This window comes from Echinops telfairi, unplaced genomic scaffold, assembly GCF_000313985.2.
Source record: "Echinops telfairi isolate 266 unplaced genomic scaffold, ASM31398v2 ScPeMD7_18;HRSCAF=68, whole genome shotgun sequence".
Classification (NCBI taxonomy): Eukaryota; Metazoa; Chordata; class Mammalia; order Afrosoricida; family Tenrecidae; genus Echinops; species Echinops telfairi.
The window spans coordinates 15,271,826-15,284,854 of NW_022103915.1; the positions used below are offsets into that span (position 1 = coordinate 15,271,826).

At 47.1% G+C, this 13,029-nt stretch overlaps 1 protein-coding gene across 1 annotated transcript in view; it reads right to left on the reverse strand.

The window, feature by feature from the left end:
- Nucleotides 1-4,624: 4,624 nt before the first annotated feature.
- The window catches only part of TTC8 (tetratricopeptide repeat domain 8), a 38,629-nt gene continuing 30,224 nt past the window's right edge, over nt 4,625-13,029 (reverse strand). The window contains exons 12-15 of the mRNA XM_004699067.4: nt 12,671-12,845; nt 12,047-12,169; nt 8,068-8,151; nt 4,625-5,263 (exon numbers count right to left, since the gene is read on the reverse strand). Of these exons, the coding sequence (XP_004699124.2) occupies nt 5,147-5,263; nt 8,068-8,151; nt 12,047-12,169; nt 12,671-12,845 (499 nt within the window). The 3' untranslated portion in view covers nt 4,625-5,146. The remainder of the gene's footprint in view (nt 5,264-8,067; nt 8,152-12,046; nt 12,170-12,670; nt 12,846-13,029) is intronic.

The window sequence follows — 13,029 nt, forward strand, 5'->3', positions numbered from 1 at the left end:
TAATAAATTGGATAATACGAGTGTAATGGTGACTAAAGGGTGTTTTTTCATGTCCTCTATGCTCTAACTACGAAAATATTTGATTTACAAATAAGGAATTCTACTTCGCGGAATTTCATTTATCACGGTGTGGTCTAGAACTGATTAACCGCGATAAATGAGGGTTCACTGTATACTGTTTTCTAAAATCGGAGTGGAGACAACCACTTTGGAGTTCTGAAACATGCCCCCAGGTCATTCCAGTTTACCTAGTCCTTTGAGTTAAGAGCTACCCAGTATTGGCCTTTTGCCTAAACCCAATTTCTGGGTTCCTTATTGTCCCGAGACTTGTCCCTGTGTTTTGAAGAACTTCTGTTGTCTTCTGAACAGTTAAATTCACATCCCAGCTGAAAACCCTTATCTTAACAGCAACAACAAAATACCTGCAATAAGGGAAGCAACAAAGCCCACATGGAAGAAGCACACCAGCCTGTGTGATCACGAGGGGGTAACACGATCTGGTATCAGAAGATCCAAAACAATCCTATAGATGTGAACAAGGGGCATCAGAGAGGAGACCCAAAGCCTATCTGTAGACAATTGGACATTCCCTCACAGAAGGGTCACAAGAAGGGCTGAGTCAGCCAGGGTGCAGTATAGCACCAATGAAACACACAGTCCTCTAGTTCTTGAATGCTTCCTCTTCCCCCCATGCCTGCCCACTATCATGACCCCAGGTCTACCTTACAAACCTGGCTAGACCGGAGCATGTACATTGGTACAGATAAGAGCTCTTGGCACATGGAATCCAGAACAGATAAGCCCCTTCCGGTACAGTAATGGTAGTAGTGATACCATGAGGGTAGGGGGAAGATGCAGGGGTAAGGGGGAGAAAGGGGAAACTGATCACAATGATCGACATATAAGGGGACAAACAACAGAAACATGGGTGAAGGGAGACAGCGGTCAGTATAATATATGAAAATAATAATCTATGATTTATTAAGAGTTCAGGAGGAGAGGAGGATGGGGAAGGGAAGAGGGCTCAAGCAGGAAGAAATGTATTGAAAATGATGGTGGCAACATATGTACAAATGTGTGTGATATAATTGATGTATGGATTGTTCTAAGAGCTGTAAGAACCCCCATTAAAATGATTTATTTTTAAAAGTCTGCAATTAACAAAGTTCGTGGTGAGAACTGGTTAAGTGTAGCATTGGTGGGTGTCTATGAATGTTCTTTTATTTTTAGTTCATACACACGTGGGTTTATCCCAAAGGTTTAAAGAAGTGTGTGCAATCAGTGATGGCTGCATACACCCTCTCACGATCACGCTTGTCTCAGACGCATTAGGGTGCAACGGGGGGCGGGCTGCAGACACCAAAAACCAGAGGTCATGGCTGATATCCAATTTTTAACAACACTCAGGTGGACATCTCCCCCAAACAATGGAAGCTTGTGATAAGTTAACTGTCCCACATAGAACAGCAGTTCTTAGATGGATCAAGTGTTTTAAGGAAGACACCAAAGATGAGCTGAGAGCCCTGATCATGTTCCTACAGACTTTAAAAAATATATTATTTAATTGACTTTAATCAGGCATTGAGAGGGAAAATTTTCAGAGCCCAAGTGTTATGGATTGAATTGAACCCCCCAAAATACATGGTCTTAACTTTTTTTTTGAACATTTATTTTTTCCCATTTTATTGGTTCACAATTTACATATCATACAATAGTTCATTCATTCAATCGTATCAAGGGCAGTGTACAGTCACTGTCGACCTTGGAGCACCCCAGGCTTTTTTGTTCCCCAAACTCAAGATTTCAGAAGAACATGATTTGAGCCCTTCAGGGATGCCAACACTGTCATTTTGAGAGGGCGTCCGTCAAAGAAGGCAGAAGCAGCCTTTGCAGGTGGATTAAAAATGGAAACTCCACCTTCCAAAGTAGACAGACCGACATGTTTACGAATGTTCTGATGACGACGCATCAATTCGATCCTGGTGGGTGGTCTGGTCCCCGGAAGTGGCATTCCGAAATGTAACAGAACAGTCGCTGCCGGAGGGGACTGGTTCAGAAGAGATGTCTTTGGAAAGGATGGATTTCTGGCTTCGGCAATGATTCAGCGCAGGCGGCCCTCTTGCTAGATGCTATTTCCATCAAATGCAGGAAAGCAGCGATGGTGCTCATTTGGAACAATCTGTTCTCTCTGGCATGGACACCTCTCTTCAGCCGTGGCAGGAGACAATGGCCGATGCTCCCTCTACAGAAAGGCTGTCACAGAAGCCGGGGGCTGTGTCATCCAGAGATAACGCTGTTACAAAGAGGCCCTTCATTTCTGAGGCACAAGGTTGTCCCGGTGTCATTGCCCTTGGCCATCCAGACTCATCTTTGCACTGCTGTTCACATTGAACTGAAACACCTGCAAGACCTGGTCTCGTCTTATCCTCTCAGAAACATGCCTCATTCATGTTCTCCAGGTGTTAATAACCGCTGCCATCCACTCGACTCTGGCTCACAGCCACCCAGTACAGCAGTGGTTCGTAACCTTCCTCATGCCATGACCCTGTAGTACAGTTTGTGTTGTGGTGACCCCCCCCACCCCATAAAACTATTTCGTTGCTACTTCAAACTTTGATTTTGCTACTGTTATGAATCGGGTGACCCCTGTGAAAGGGTTGTTCAACTCCCAAAGGGGTCGTGACCCACAGGTTGAGAACTGCTGCAAAAGAGGGTTTGGGGTTTGGTTTTAAATCTCTACTGGATCCGACGGCCTCATCTTTCTCCTTCAGTGACTAGCGGGTTTCGAGCTGCCAAATAACAGACCAGTGCTTACCCGACAGCACCATTAAGGGGGCTTATTTTCATGTGCTAATGGTCCCCTCCTCAAAATTACAAACGCATGTAATACTCATTCTTAAGTTATGACAGTAAATCTACAGAAGGAACATTGAGGGATTTAGCAGAATGGTTAGCGTACATGCTTGGGAGGCCATGGGTTTGAATCCCAGCTCTGGCTTCTACCAGTTGGAAAGCCTTGGAGAAGTTACTTGGTTTCCCTGTGCCTGTTTTCTCATCAGTAAGCTGCGACTAGCAGCCCACAGGACTGCAGTAGGACATAAATGTAGGAATTCAGAGTGCTTACAACAGGGCCGGCCCGGCATATGGGCCAGTCTCAGTCAATGGGGGTCATCATTATCAGCTCTGACTTTAAATTCACTAAGAACTCACATTATAAACCTTACATCTACTGAATAGAATATAAGGAAATATGAAAGTGTGTCATCTTAAGAGCTAAAGGAACACTAATACATCAAGAACCAGGAAAGTTTCAAGAATAAACTGGAGGAACGAGAACCGGAGTTGTAGGTGTGATGGTCCTGTCAATGCCCAGTGACTCCACGCCGCCCTTGCTCCCCTCCTGCAGGAAGGACGTCATCTGCACAATCACTCAATCTCCTCCAGTCCGTGTTGTTGCTGTGTGCCAATGAGCTCAATCCAACACATGGTGACTCTCACTCACGCACTGCCAAGGAGCTGGGGCCCTATAGGACAGGGGAGGGCTGCCCTGTGGGTTTCCGAAATGAGATTGTCAACTTTTTTGTTTAATCATTCAATCATGCATTTATTTATTTTTAAGTTTTAGTGGCACTTCACCCACGTCATACAATTCAATAATTCGATCCTATCAAGAAGAGTTGTGCACTTACCACTGCAAGCAATTCTAAAACATTTTCTTCTTCCATGACGACTTTAAGTCTTTAAGGAGTGGAAACCCTTGTCCTCCTCCCATGGTGACCCTAGAAGACGTACAGAGCTGCCTCCTTGGGCTACCTAGGCTAGTCTCCTGATGGAAGTAGGTCCCCAGGTTTTTTCTCCCATGTAACTTCTAGTGGGTTTGAACTGCCAACCTTTGGTTTGCAACCCTGTGCTTCACAACTGCGCTAGCAGGGCTCCTTCACTTCCAGCCTCCAGGTTGTTGTTAGGAGCCATGCAGTCCATTCTGCCTCGTGGCGACTCTCTCGACAAGAGAAAGAAACGACGCCAGTCCTCGGCCATCCTCACAGTTGTGGATGTCTGAGCCCAGTGTTGCAGCCACTGCTGTCAATCCACGTCCTCAAGAGTCTTCCTCATGGCTGCTGCCCTTCTACCAAACAGCATCCCATCGTTCCTTGAGTTCAACTCTGTTCCGTCTGAACATCATAGCATCTGAGCAAAATATCAATAAAGCTCAAACAATCTGGATGGAGCTAAGAAATTGAGCGGTCACGTGAGCTGATTCTAAAGGACAAGACAGTGAGCTGACCCCTGGAACATAGCTCCTGGGTGAACAGTGCAATGGTGATCCCACTAAGCCAGTCAGAGTCAAACTCAAGCCTGTCCCAAGTGTCCGGGCCACCCGACGTAACCGATAAAGCCCAGCCTTCCCAGGGATGACCACAGCAAAGCCTCCTAGCCTGCGACTTCCTGCCTTACACCAATTTTCTCCTGTTAACAAAGTGACGGCTCAGAAGCACCTCTTTGGGAAGACTGGCAGCACAGCATCTCAAATACAGTGAAAATAATGATTACTTGATTTCCAGGACTCTTGGATTTCTTGTTTGGACCATGATGCATGAAATAAAAACACAAGAGAAATGCAGAATGATGGTGAGACACACTGATTTATTGTAAAGTACAATATCAGGGGAAATGCAAGGTGCCTCAAAAAATATTTCATAAAAAATAGTTTGAAGTACAATTAGCTCTAAATAAAGGTTCTCCCTAAGATACGCCCAGACTTCTAACACCACACCAGTGTAGTTGGGCAGGCGGATTTCCACTCCTTTAATCCACACGATGGCTAATGGCCAGCCTAAGAACACTAAGAACGTACAATAAAATAGTTCTTACACATTAGACACAGGCAGTTACCATCAGCAGGAGGAACGGTTTCGTGGTCTAATTACAAATGCGTAGGTCCCCGAGTTTGTAATCTTCCTACGTTATTATTAAAAATGCTCATTTCATATTCCGATTTAACCTCTTTTATGCTCCACTTCCACTCGTACCAAGCAGACATCCGTCTGTTAGTCTCTCTCTCTCTCTCTCTCACACACACACACACACACAGCTCCCTCCCTTGTGGAATGGCCCTTTGTAGGAACACATCGCGTCTCAGGAGCAATCAGAGTGTAGCAAAGTGCTGCTTCAGCTGTTTAATTAAGTGCTGCGTGTCCACATGCTCTGGAAACGCCTCCTTGGACTTCTGAGCCGCAACGTAGCTTCTCTGCAGATCCCCGGTCTGGACGAAACACCAGCAGAAGAGCAGGAGGTGGGAGTTGGGGTTGGGGAATGAGTAGAGAAATTTTAAAAAGAGACATGTATCTACACAATGCAAAAATTCAAAGCATTCTTCAGCGTCAACTTGCGTATTATTACTCTGATTTTAGAATCCTCTCACCCAGATTATAATTAAATCATGAAAAAAAACCATGGGAAAGTCAAAATAACCAACTGCAACAAATGATTTCTGTTCCAGGTCCGTCAGAACTGCCTGGTTACGTCGTCTGTTCCCATCACTGACAGGATTATCACCATAAAATGACATCGGCGTGCCAGAGCAGCCGTCCCTTCCACTGCTCAGGAAAGCTATTTGCAATGTACTCCAGAAACATGACTCAGACAGGGGAATCATCTGTCAGGCATGCATGCCATGCAAAAAAAATACAACAAAACCCATTTCATTTATATTACAGTCACATGACGAGGGAGGTTTGACAGCAGCACAATCATGTTGGAAAAATAACCGTGGGAACCGTGCAAAAGGGAGGCTCTGATGTCCTGTGAACTTCGCGTCAAAGACAGATTCCCAAAGGAAAACACCCGCCATCTGAATCTCCCAGAGGCACCTGGGTTCCTGTACCACTCATAAAGCAGGGGAGATTTTCTAGGGTGGGAAACGCACCGTTCCTTTCTGACCATTTCTGAGTAACATGTCTGTGGGTTGGAAACATAAGTAAGGTTGCCTTTTAAAGATCAGCACGTCTGTTTTCAAGCCAGTTTTCTGTCCACTTGGGTGCTACCCTGGTGTGATGCGGACGTGATCGAATCCCTAGGGTGGTGTGCAAGAAAAGCATGAGCACGTGACCGAGGGAAATTCTTCGGCCTCTCTGCACCTCAGACTGCAGGAGAAGGGAAGGTGCCTGAGGGCGACTTAGCTACTGCTGCAGCCCTGCTGCCAGGGACAGTGCCTAGTGCACAGACCCTCCATGAGCACAGTATCAGTTCAATGAACATTTTAAAAATTGAGTAGGGAAAGGCAAGGGGTGCCAGGGTTGCTGGGAGAACTAGAAAAGGTGAGCCCAGCACCTAGTTAGCATTTCCCAGGGGCTCGGGAGGGCTCAAAAATGACGACGGATTTTATTTCCAAAATAGAAACGGGAAGGAGGATTGTTTCATGTTTGTGCTATCAAAATGAACATTTTTACCAGGTTTTTCGGACTGCAAAGGTTCTTCCTGCCAGCCATTAAGCAGCTGTGGTAGTTACATAAACTGCTGTCAATCTGAGAGGATTAAGAGTGAAGGGGTGGCATTTAGCCTGTCGATCAGGTGGCAGCTTAATGACCTCATTTGGAGGCGCTAATGAGATAGAGGCGGGGCACATGCTCACTCCCTGGGAGACATTGCAGCTGACAACACACATGGAACGACGCTAGTGCCCTGAGCTGGAGGAGCCATGGAGAGGCCCCTGCCAGCACTAAGATGCTTGCAACACCACTGGATCCACAAGACTTTTCACCCACTGCCCTGTGATCTTCCTGCATTCGGCATCATTTCATGTGTTTCGTGAGTCTGAAGAGGACTTTAGTATCGGACATAGGGGCTAATATTGGACTTGTGTACTTGATCTGGACTGGGCTGGGATGTTTTTGCAATATTCAATTGCTCTTGTATATAAAGCTCTTTCTTGTGTACATATGAATGTCTTTGGATTTTATTTCTCTAGTCTGCCTGGACTAACACCACAGCCAGCGTTGTTAGCCATCTCCTTTGCCTCCCAAAGTCTCTCCCCTGTTCCTGCTACAGGAATGTTTCCCAGGAAAAGTGTCAGGACTAACGGTGACACTCACACGGTGAGTAAGTGATTCAATCCTTCACCGTGGTATCTTCAGGGACTAGCTTCCTCTTGAGAAAGAAAAATTAAAAACAAAACATAGCCAGACAAGAGGGCCCAGGAACCCAGGAAGGCTCACATGTGAACAAGAACAATGATTCATTACCAAGTATCCTGAAAAACTCTGACTGAATAGCCAAGAGTATAAAGAGGTGGAAGTTAAGTCAATGCTTCTGCTTGCTTTCTCTTTATGTTAAATTTGGCACATGGCTCCTTTAGCCTTTGGATCACAACTGACTTGCCCCAGTCATAACTGGTCCTAGCTAAAATGTTGCCGCTGTCATCAGGTTGTGACTCACAGCGACCCCTATGGGCAATAGAGGGAAACACCGTGTGGTCCTGCTCCGTCCTCATGATCAGACAAGGTGAAGCCCACTGTTGCAGCCACTGTGTCAATCCGTCTTGTTGAAGGTCTTCCTCTGAAACAGCATCCCTAATATTCTCCATTGCACAACGGGACGAGAATGTTGGGAGTGATGTGATCTGTAATCTGGATCCTATGCAGGGCTCCCTGGATATAAGCAATTTCAAAGCCCCTCCAACACCAGGTGACTGACTGAGCACCCCTTTGATGGTGACATGATGTATTTTGAAGTCCACAAAATAAGTCCACCGATAATGATATTAAGTTTAGTCAGTATTCAAATGATACATTTCTTTAAAGTTAATGAAACTGTGTTAAGTAACGATGTGTCTATGGTGGGGCAGATGGGGCAGGGGGCTTGTTTAAAAACTTCCAGGAAAAATCCCATTATCTTTTAACTCCATCTCTCTACAAACTTTACAAATCCCCATCGTAAAAGTGTGTAAAAAACCAAACTCCTTTCTCCCAGGAAGTGAAGGTTGGGGTTTCCTTATTTACTGCATTTGGCTTTACAGCAGACGAGAAGGAGAAACGGATGCGAGGCTAAATCAGTAAAGAAAGGAAGTACCTTGTCAGAGATGGTTGCAAAATTAAAATGCGGCTCGTACATGTGGGGGGCTAGAGATGATGCCGTTTGTAAGAGTGCCCTTGCCTGTAGAAAGAAAAAAGAAGAGTCAAAGATGGATGAGTATTTTCCAGAATCGCATCTGTGATCTTTACCTTTTCTAGGTTATCAACCCAATCTTGTGCTACCTGCAGGTAACATTCTTCATGAAATACGATAATTTACTGATATGCAAAGTACTACAGATATCTTTCCCAAATCATGTCAGTAATAAAATGCTTCAAGATAAGATTACCTAAGAGAATGGACAAGTGTGTGTTGTTCTGTACATGTGGACTAGGGGTGCCATAAAAAAAATTTTTTTTTTTTAAAACCAACAATAGAGAACAGCTCCGCTGACCATCAAGCAACTCGCTCTGAGTCAGTGCTCCCAATAGCATCATCTGGGAAGGTTCTCTCTGGTCACAGTGAATTTTTTCATAAAAGCAGTTTTGCTTGAACCTGTTTTTGTGGTGGTGGCTTTAAGAGAACAGCGTGCATCTGTGAAATTTTGTTTTCTGCTTGAGAAAAATGCCGCAGAAACTGCTGTGATGTTGAACATAGCTTAAAAGGACAGCACTAAGGAAAAAACTCAAGTGTATAAGTGGTTTTCTCATTTCAAAAAAGGTGAAATGTCGATTGATGACAAACCTTGTCCTGGACATCCAGAGGTTCTGAAAAGATAGCATAACAGTGTGCGACAACAAAGGCCTGATTTGTGGTAGATGGGGGACCGGTTTTGCTACCAAACAACGCACCTGCTTGTGCAGCCAACTCAGTGCACCAGTTTTTGGCAAAAAACAGCATGCCTCTCTTGCCCCACGCACCTTACTCACTTGACCTCACTCTGGGCAACTTTGTTTCCGTGAATGCAGAAGGACATGAAAGGACAGCGATTGGACAATGTAGAAGAGGTGAAGAAAAAAACGAGGGCGGTGCTGTCAGTCATCCAAACAGATGAGTTTGAAAAAATGTTTCCAAGAATGGAATCGCATATTTGACAAATGTACTAAGCATAATGGAGAATACTTTAAAGCTGATAAGGTTGTTTTGTAAAAAAATTTAAATACATACAGAGCGTTGGCAGGGGAAATTCCAGTTTTTAGTGTGTACAGCTGTGCATAGTTGTGCATGTCTATAATTCTGTGTACATGTGTACAGTGGTACATAGTTGTGTGTGTTTATAGTTCTGTGCATGTATATAGTTCTGTCATGTGTAAAGTTGTGTAAACAATGTATACAGTTGTGTAGGTTTACAGTTCTGTGTCTGTGTGTAGTTGTGTAGGCTTCTAGTTAGAGAACCATCCTCCTTAACGCTTTGATTCCCATTTATGTGAGTCTTCACATAGACTCACAATCACGACTGTGGACACAGGGAAAACCTGGAGAAGCCCCAGCTTCCTGTAAGGATGCAGTCACGAGCTGCGTAAGGAGCACATTATCATTTCAGAATCATCAACCTCTGTTTATAAAATGCAAACCCATCCTCTATTTACGTCAGGGACATCCATGGAGGACAGGACATTTCCGCCTTGTTCTGGGGAGCACGTATCGTCCTGCCTGTCAGGGCATTGGGCTGGAGGCTTGAGTCCTGGCTTGCTGCTGACCCTGCCTGTGACCCTGGGTAGAGCTGTCTCCCTCCGCCCAAGCTCACTTTTACCACCCCTAAAACGTAAATGCAGAAGCAAGCTGTGTATGAATTGTGATCTCCCTCTCTCAACTTTCACCCGAACCACAATAAAAACAAATGTTAAACAATAAAATATGACCACAATTAAAATAATAAAATGACCTATCGGAAACCAAAAGTGCCCTGGTGGTATAGTGGATTGACGTTGGGCTGCTAACCTCAAGGTCTGCTGTTCAAAACCAGCAGCCACTCACGGGGCTTTCTACTCCTGTAAAGAGGGTTCACCGTCTCGGAAACCCACACGGGCAGTTCTATCCTGTCCTGTAGGGTTGCTGAGAGTCGGAATCAGCTTGATGACAGAGAGAGGTGACCAAATGGCCAACAATCACTGTAAACCAAAGATAAGGATGGAAGGGGGCAAGGGCACCAGATCCATGGGTTCCCCGAACAGCCAGCAGGGAAACAAGGCGAACATTCATGAGTTGTGGAGCACTGACTTTCTGTCCCCGAGCAGCTGGCGCAGAAACTGTTGGAGGGGAATCCACGCTGCTGTGTAAACCTTCACGGGAAACACAGTAAAATACCACTTAAAAAGAAAGAGTAAGATGGGGGATGTAATATCTACATTCAACTGCCATGAATACTATGTAAATGTACTTTTCATTTTAAACTTCTGTTATAGAAGGAGAGTACCGTTTCTTAAGCACCTACTATGTGCTCGGTGCTATGCTTTCCCTGTGCCAGCAGTTCTCATAGACAGACCTTCCGGTTGGCAGGGGCATCACCCTACTTTATATATCGTCCCTCTTTTCACAAACGCTTACTGAGCACCTCCCGCGTGCTCGGCCCTGGTGTTGATGCTGCGAATACAGCAGGCATAGTCCAGAAACTGCTCCTGCTTCCATGCATCTGACAGTACAACTTCTACAAGTAACAGTGAAACTCCCTGATAAAATAAGAACTGGGGGTGGGGGGCTGAGGGCAGAACAGTGCTTGTGGACCAGCCAGGCAGCAGGAGGGTCGGGAAGAGGGTGGGAGAGGAGTGGCAGAAACGGTGCTTGGCGCAGGAGTCAGAGGCCGGATGACGTGTGGCCTTGCAGACTGGTGGAAGTCCACCTTTCATTATAAGTGGGAAGAGAAGCCAACAGAGGGTTTTAAGCACAGGCGCAATAAGGCCATCTTACGTAACATAACCTTCGGGTGTTCTGGGGAGGGTGCAAGAGAGAAGGCTGAAACAAAGGCAAAAGGACGGCTAGGAGGCTCTTGTCGTCTGGACAGGGATGATGGTGGGCTGGAGAAGGGGCGGGAGGCAGCGGTCACAGCAGGGCCTGCAGGGGGGCAGGACTGGCGGGGGGTGGATGGTGCCAGGAGCGCAGATGGAGCAGGGTAAAAGAACTCAGCTCCCAGCGGAAAGGCCAGAAGTCTACATCCATGAGCTGTGCCACAGAAGAAAACTGAGGCCGTCTGCTCTCAGAAATATTACTTCGAGGACTAAGGTGTGCCCGACCCAAGCCATGGTGTCTTCAATTGCCTCCTATGCCTGTGAGAGTTTAAGGAAGACCGAAGAATACTGAAAGTACCATGGGCTGCCAAAAGGACGTGCCGCTCTGTCTTGGAATTAGTATGGCCAGAGTGCTCCTTAGAGGCAAGGAGGACGAGAACCCAGCCTACATACTTTGGAATGTGGTCAGGATGGATCAGTCCCCAGAGAAGGGCATCAGACTTAGCAAAGGGGCAGCGAGACAGTTAGGCTGTCAATGAGACGGGCTGACGCTGTGGCTGCAACACCCCTGCTGTGAGGATGGCAATCGTGAGGGCGGTGCAGGGCCGGGAGGGCGGTGCTTCGTTCTGTGGTGCACGGGGTCCCGATGGGCTGGAACTGACTCGATGGCACCAAACAACAAGAAGGAGACTCTTGTTAAGATGACAGCCTGGGAAACTCCATGGGGCAGCTCTCCTCTGTCCTACCAGGTCACTGTGAATCAGAGCTGACGCCACAGGAACCAGCTTAACAGGGTGAGGAGGTTGGAGGACGTGCAGGAGGGGAGGGGAGGCTTCAAGGGCGGCACCGAGGGTCCCAGCCAACTAGAGTGTGGATGGGAGATGGCGAATGGAGGGAAGACGGGGGATGAGCTGCTTTGTCATAACAAAGTCACGTGTCCTCTGATGGGCTCCGAAAAGTTAATGAGCGTGCCCAAGGTCGCACGGCGAAGAAGCAACAGGGCTGGGATCCAAACACAGGCCTGATACAAATTATCGTGGGACGGCTCTTTGAAGGAGCAGACAGTCCCCACCCTCCTGCAGTTCACTCACCTGCTCCACGTGGCCCTTGCGCATCTCCAGCACAGCCAGGTTGTTGTAGGCCTCGGCGTGGTGGTTGTTATTGACCAGAGCCAACCGGAAGCACTGATGGGCCAAGTTCATGTCGCCTATCCCCTACAAAACAAGGGCACCTGTTCACCATGTGAAGCATCCTCCCACCCTCCCGCTCCTGCCACCTCCTCCCCCACTCCTCCTGTCAACCCCACTCCCACCCCACCCCCCCACCGCCCGCTGCAGCCAGGCCCCAGTTCTGCTAAGAGGTTTGAACTTGGTTGGGGGCATGAAATGAGTTGTGATGGCTGCAGGTGCCTGTAACTCCAAACTGAATTTACTGCCACTGAGTCGATTATGACTCACAGCAACCCTACAGGACAGAGTAGAACTGCCTCTGTAGGCTTCCGAGTCTGTAAAGCTTTCTGGGAGAGACAGCCTTGTCTTTCTCCCTCAGAGCATGCTGGTGGCCATGAACTGCTTCCCTTGTGGCTAGCAGCCCAGCAGGAAACCCAATATGCCACCTGAATTGACAACACCTGGGGGGCGTGGGGGATGACAGTCTTCATACGACCTCCTGGCCACCTTTCCTGTCAGAGAAAGCAGACTGGAGCAACAACACACCACAGCGACGTGTCCCACGTTGTACCAGACGTCGGCTGTCTCTTCTTCGTTCTCGGCCAGAGAAAGGGCGCGTTCGAACGAGGTCAGGGTCATATCGTACTGCTGGGCATAGAAGCAGCAGAGGCCCAGGTTGTTCAGGAGCTGGCAGCTGTAGACACCCATCTGCAGGAGTCGCCTTTGAGGGGAAACAGACCCGGAGTTTGGGTGTCAGTTCAAATTAGAATCTGAAACTGGTACAGATAGGAACTGAAAATACAGGGAATCCAGGACAGATGAGCCCTATAGGACCAGTGGTGTGAGTGGCAAAACAGGGAGGGTAAAGGGAGAATGGGTAGGAAAGAGGGAACCGATTACATGGA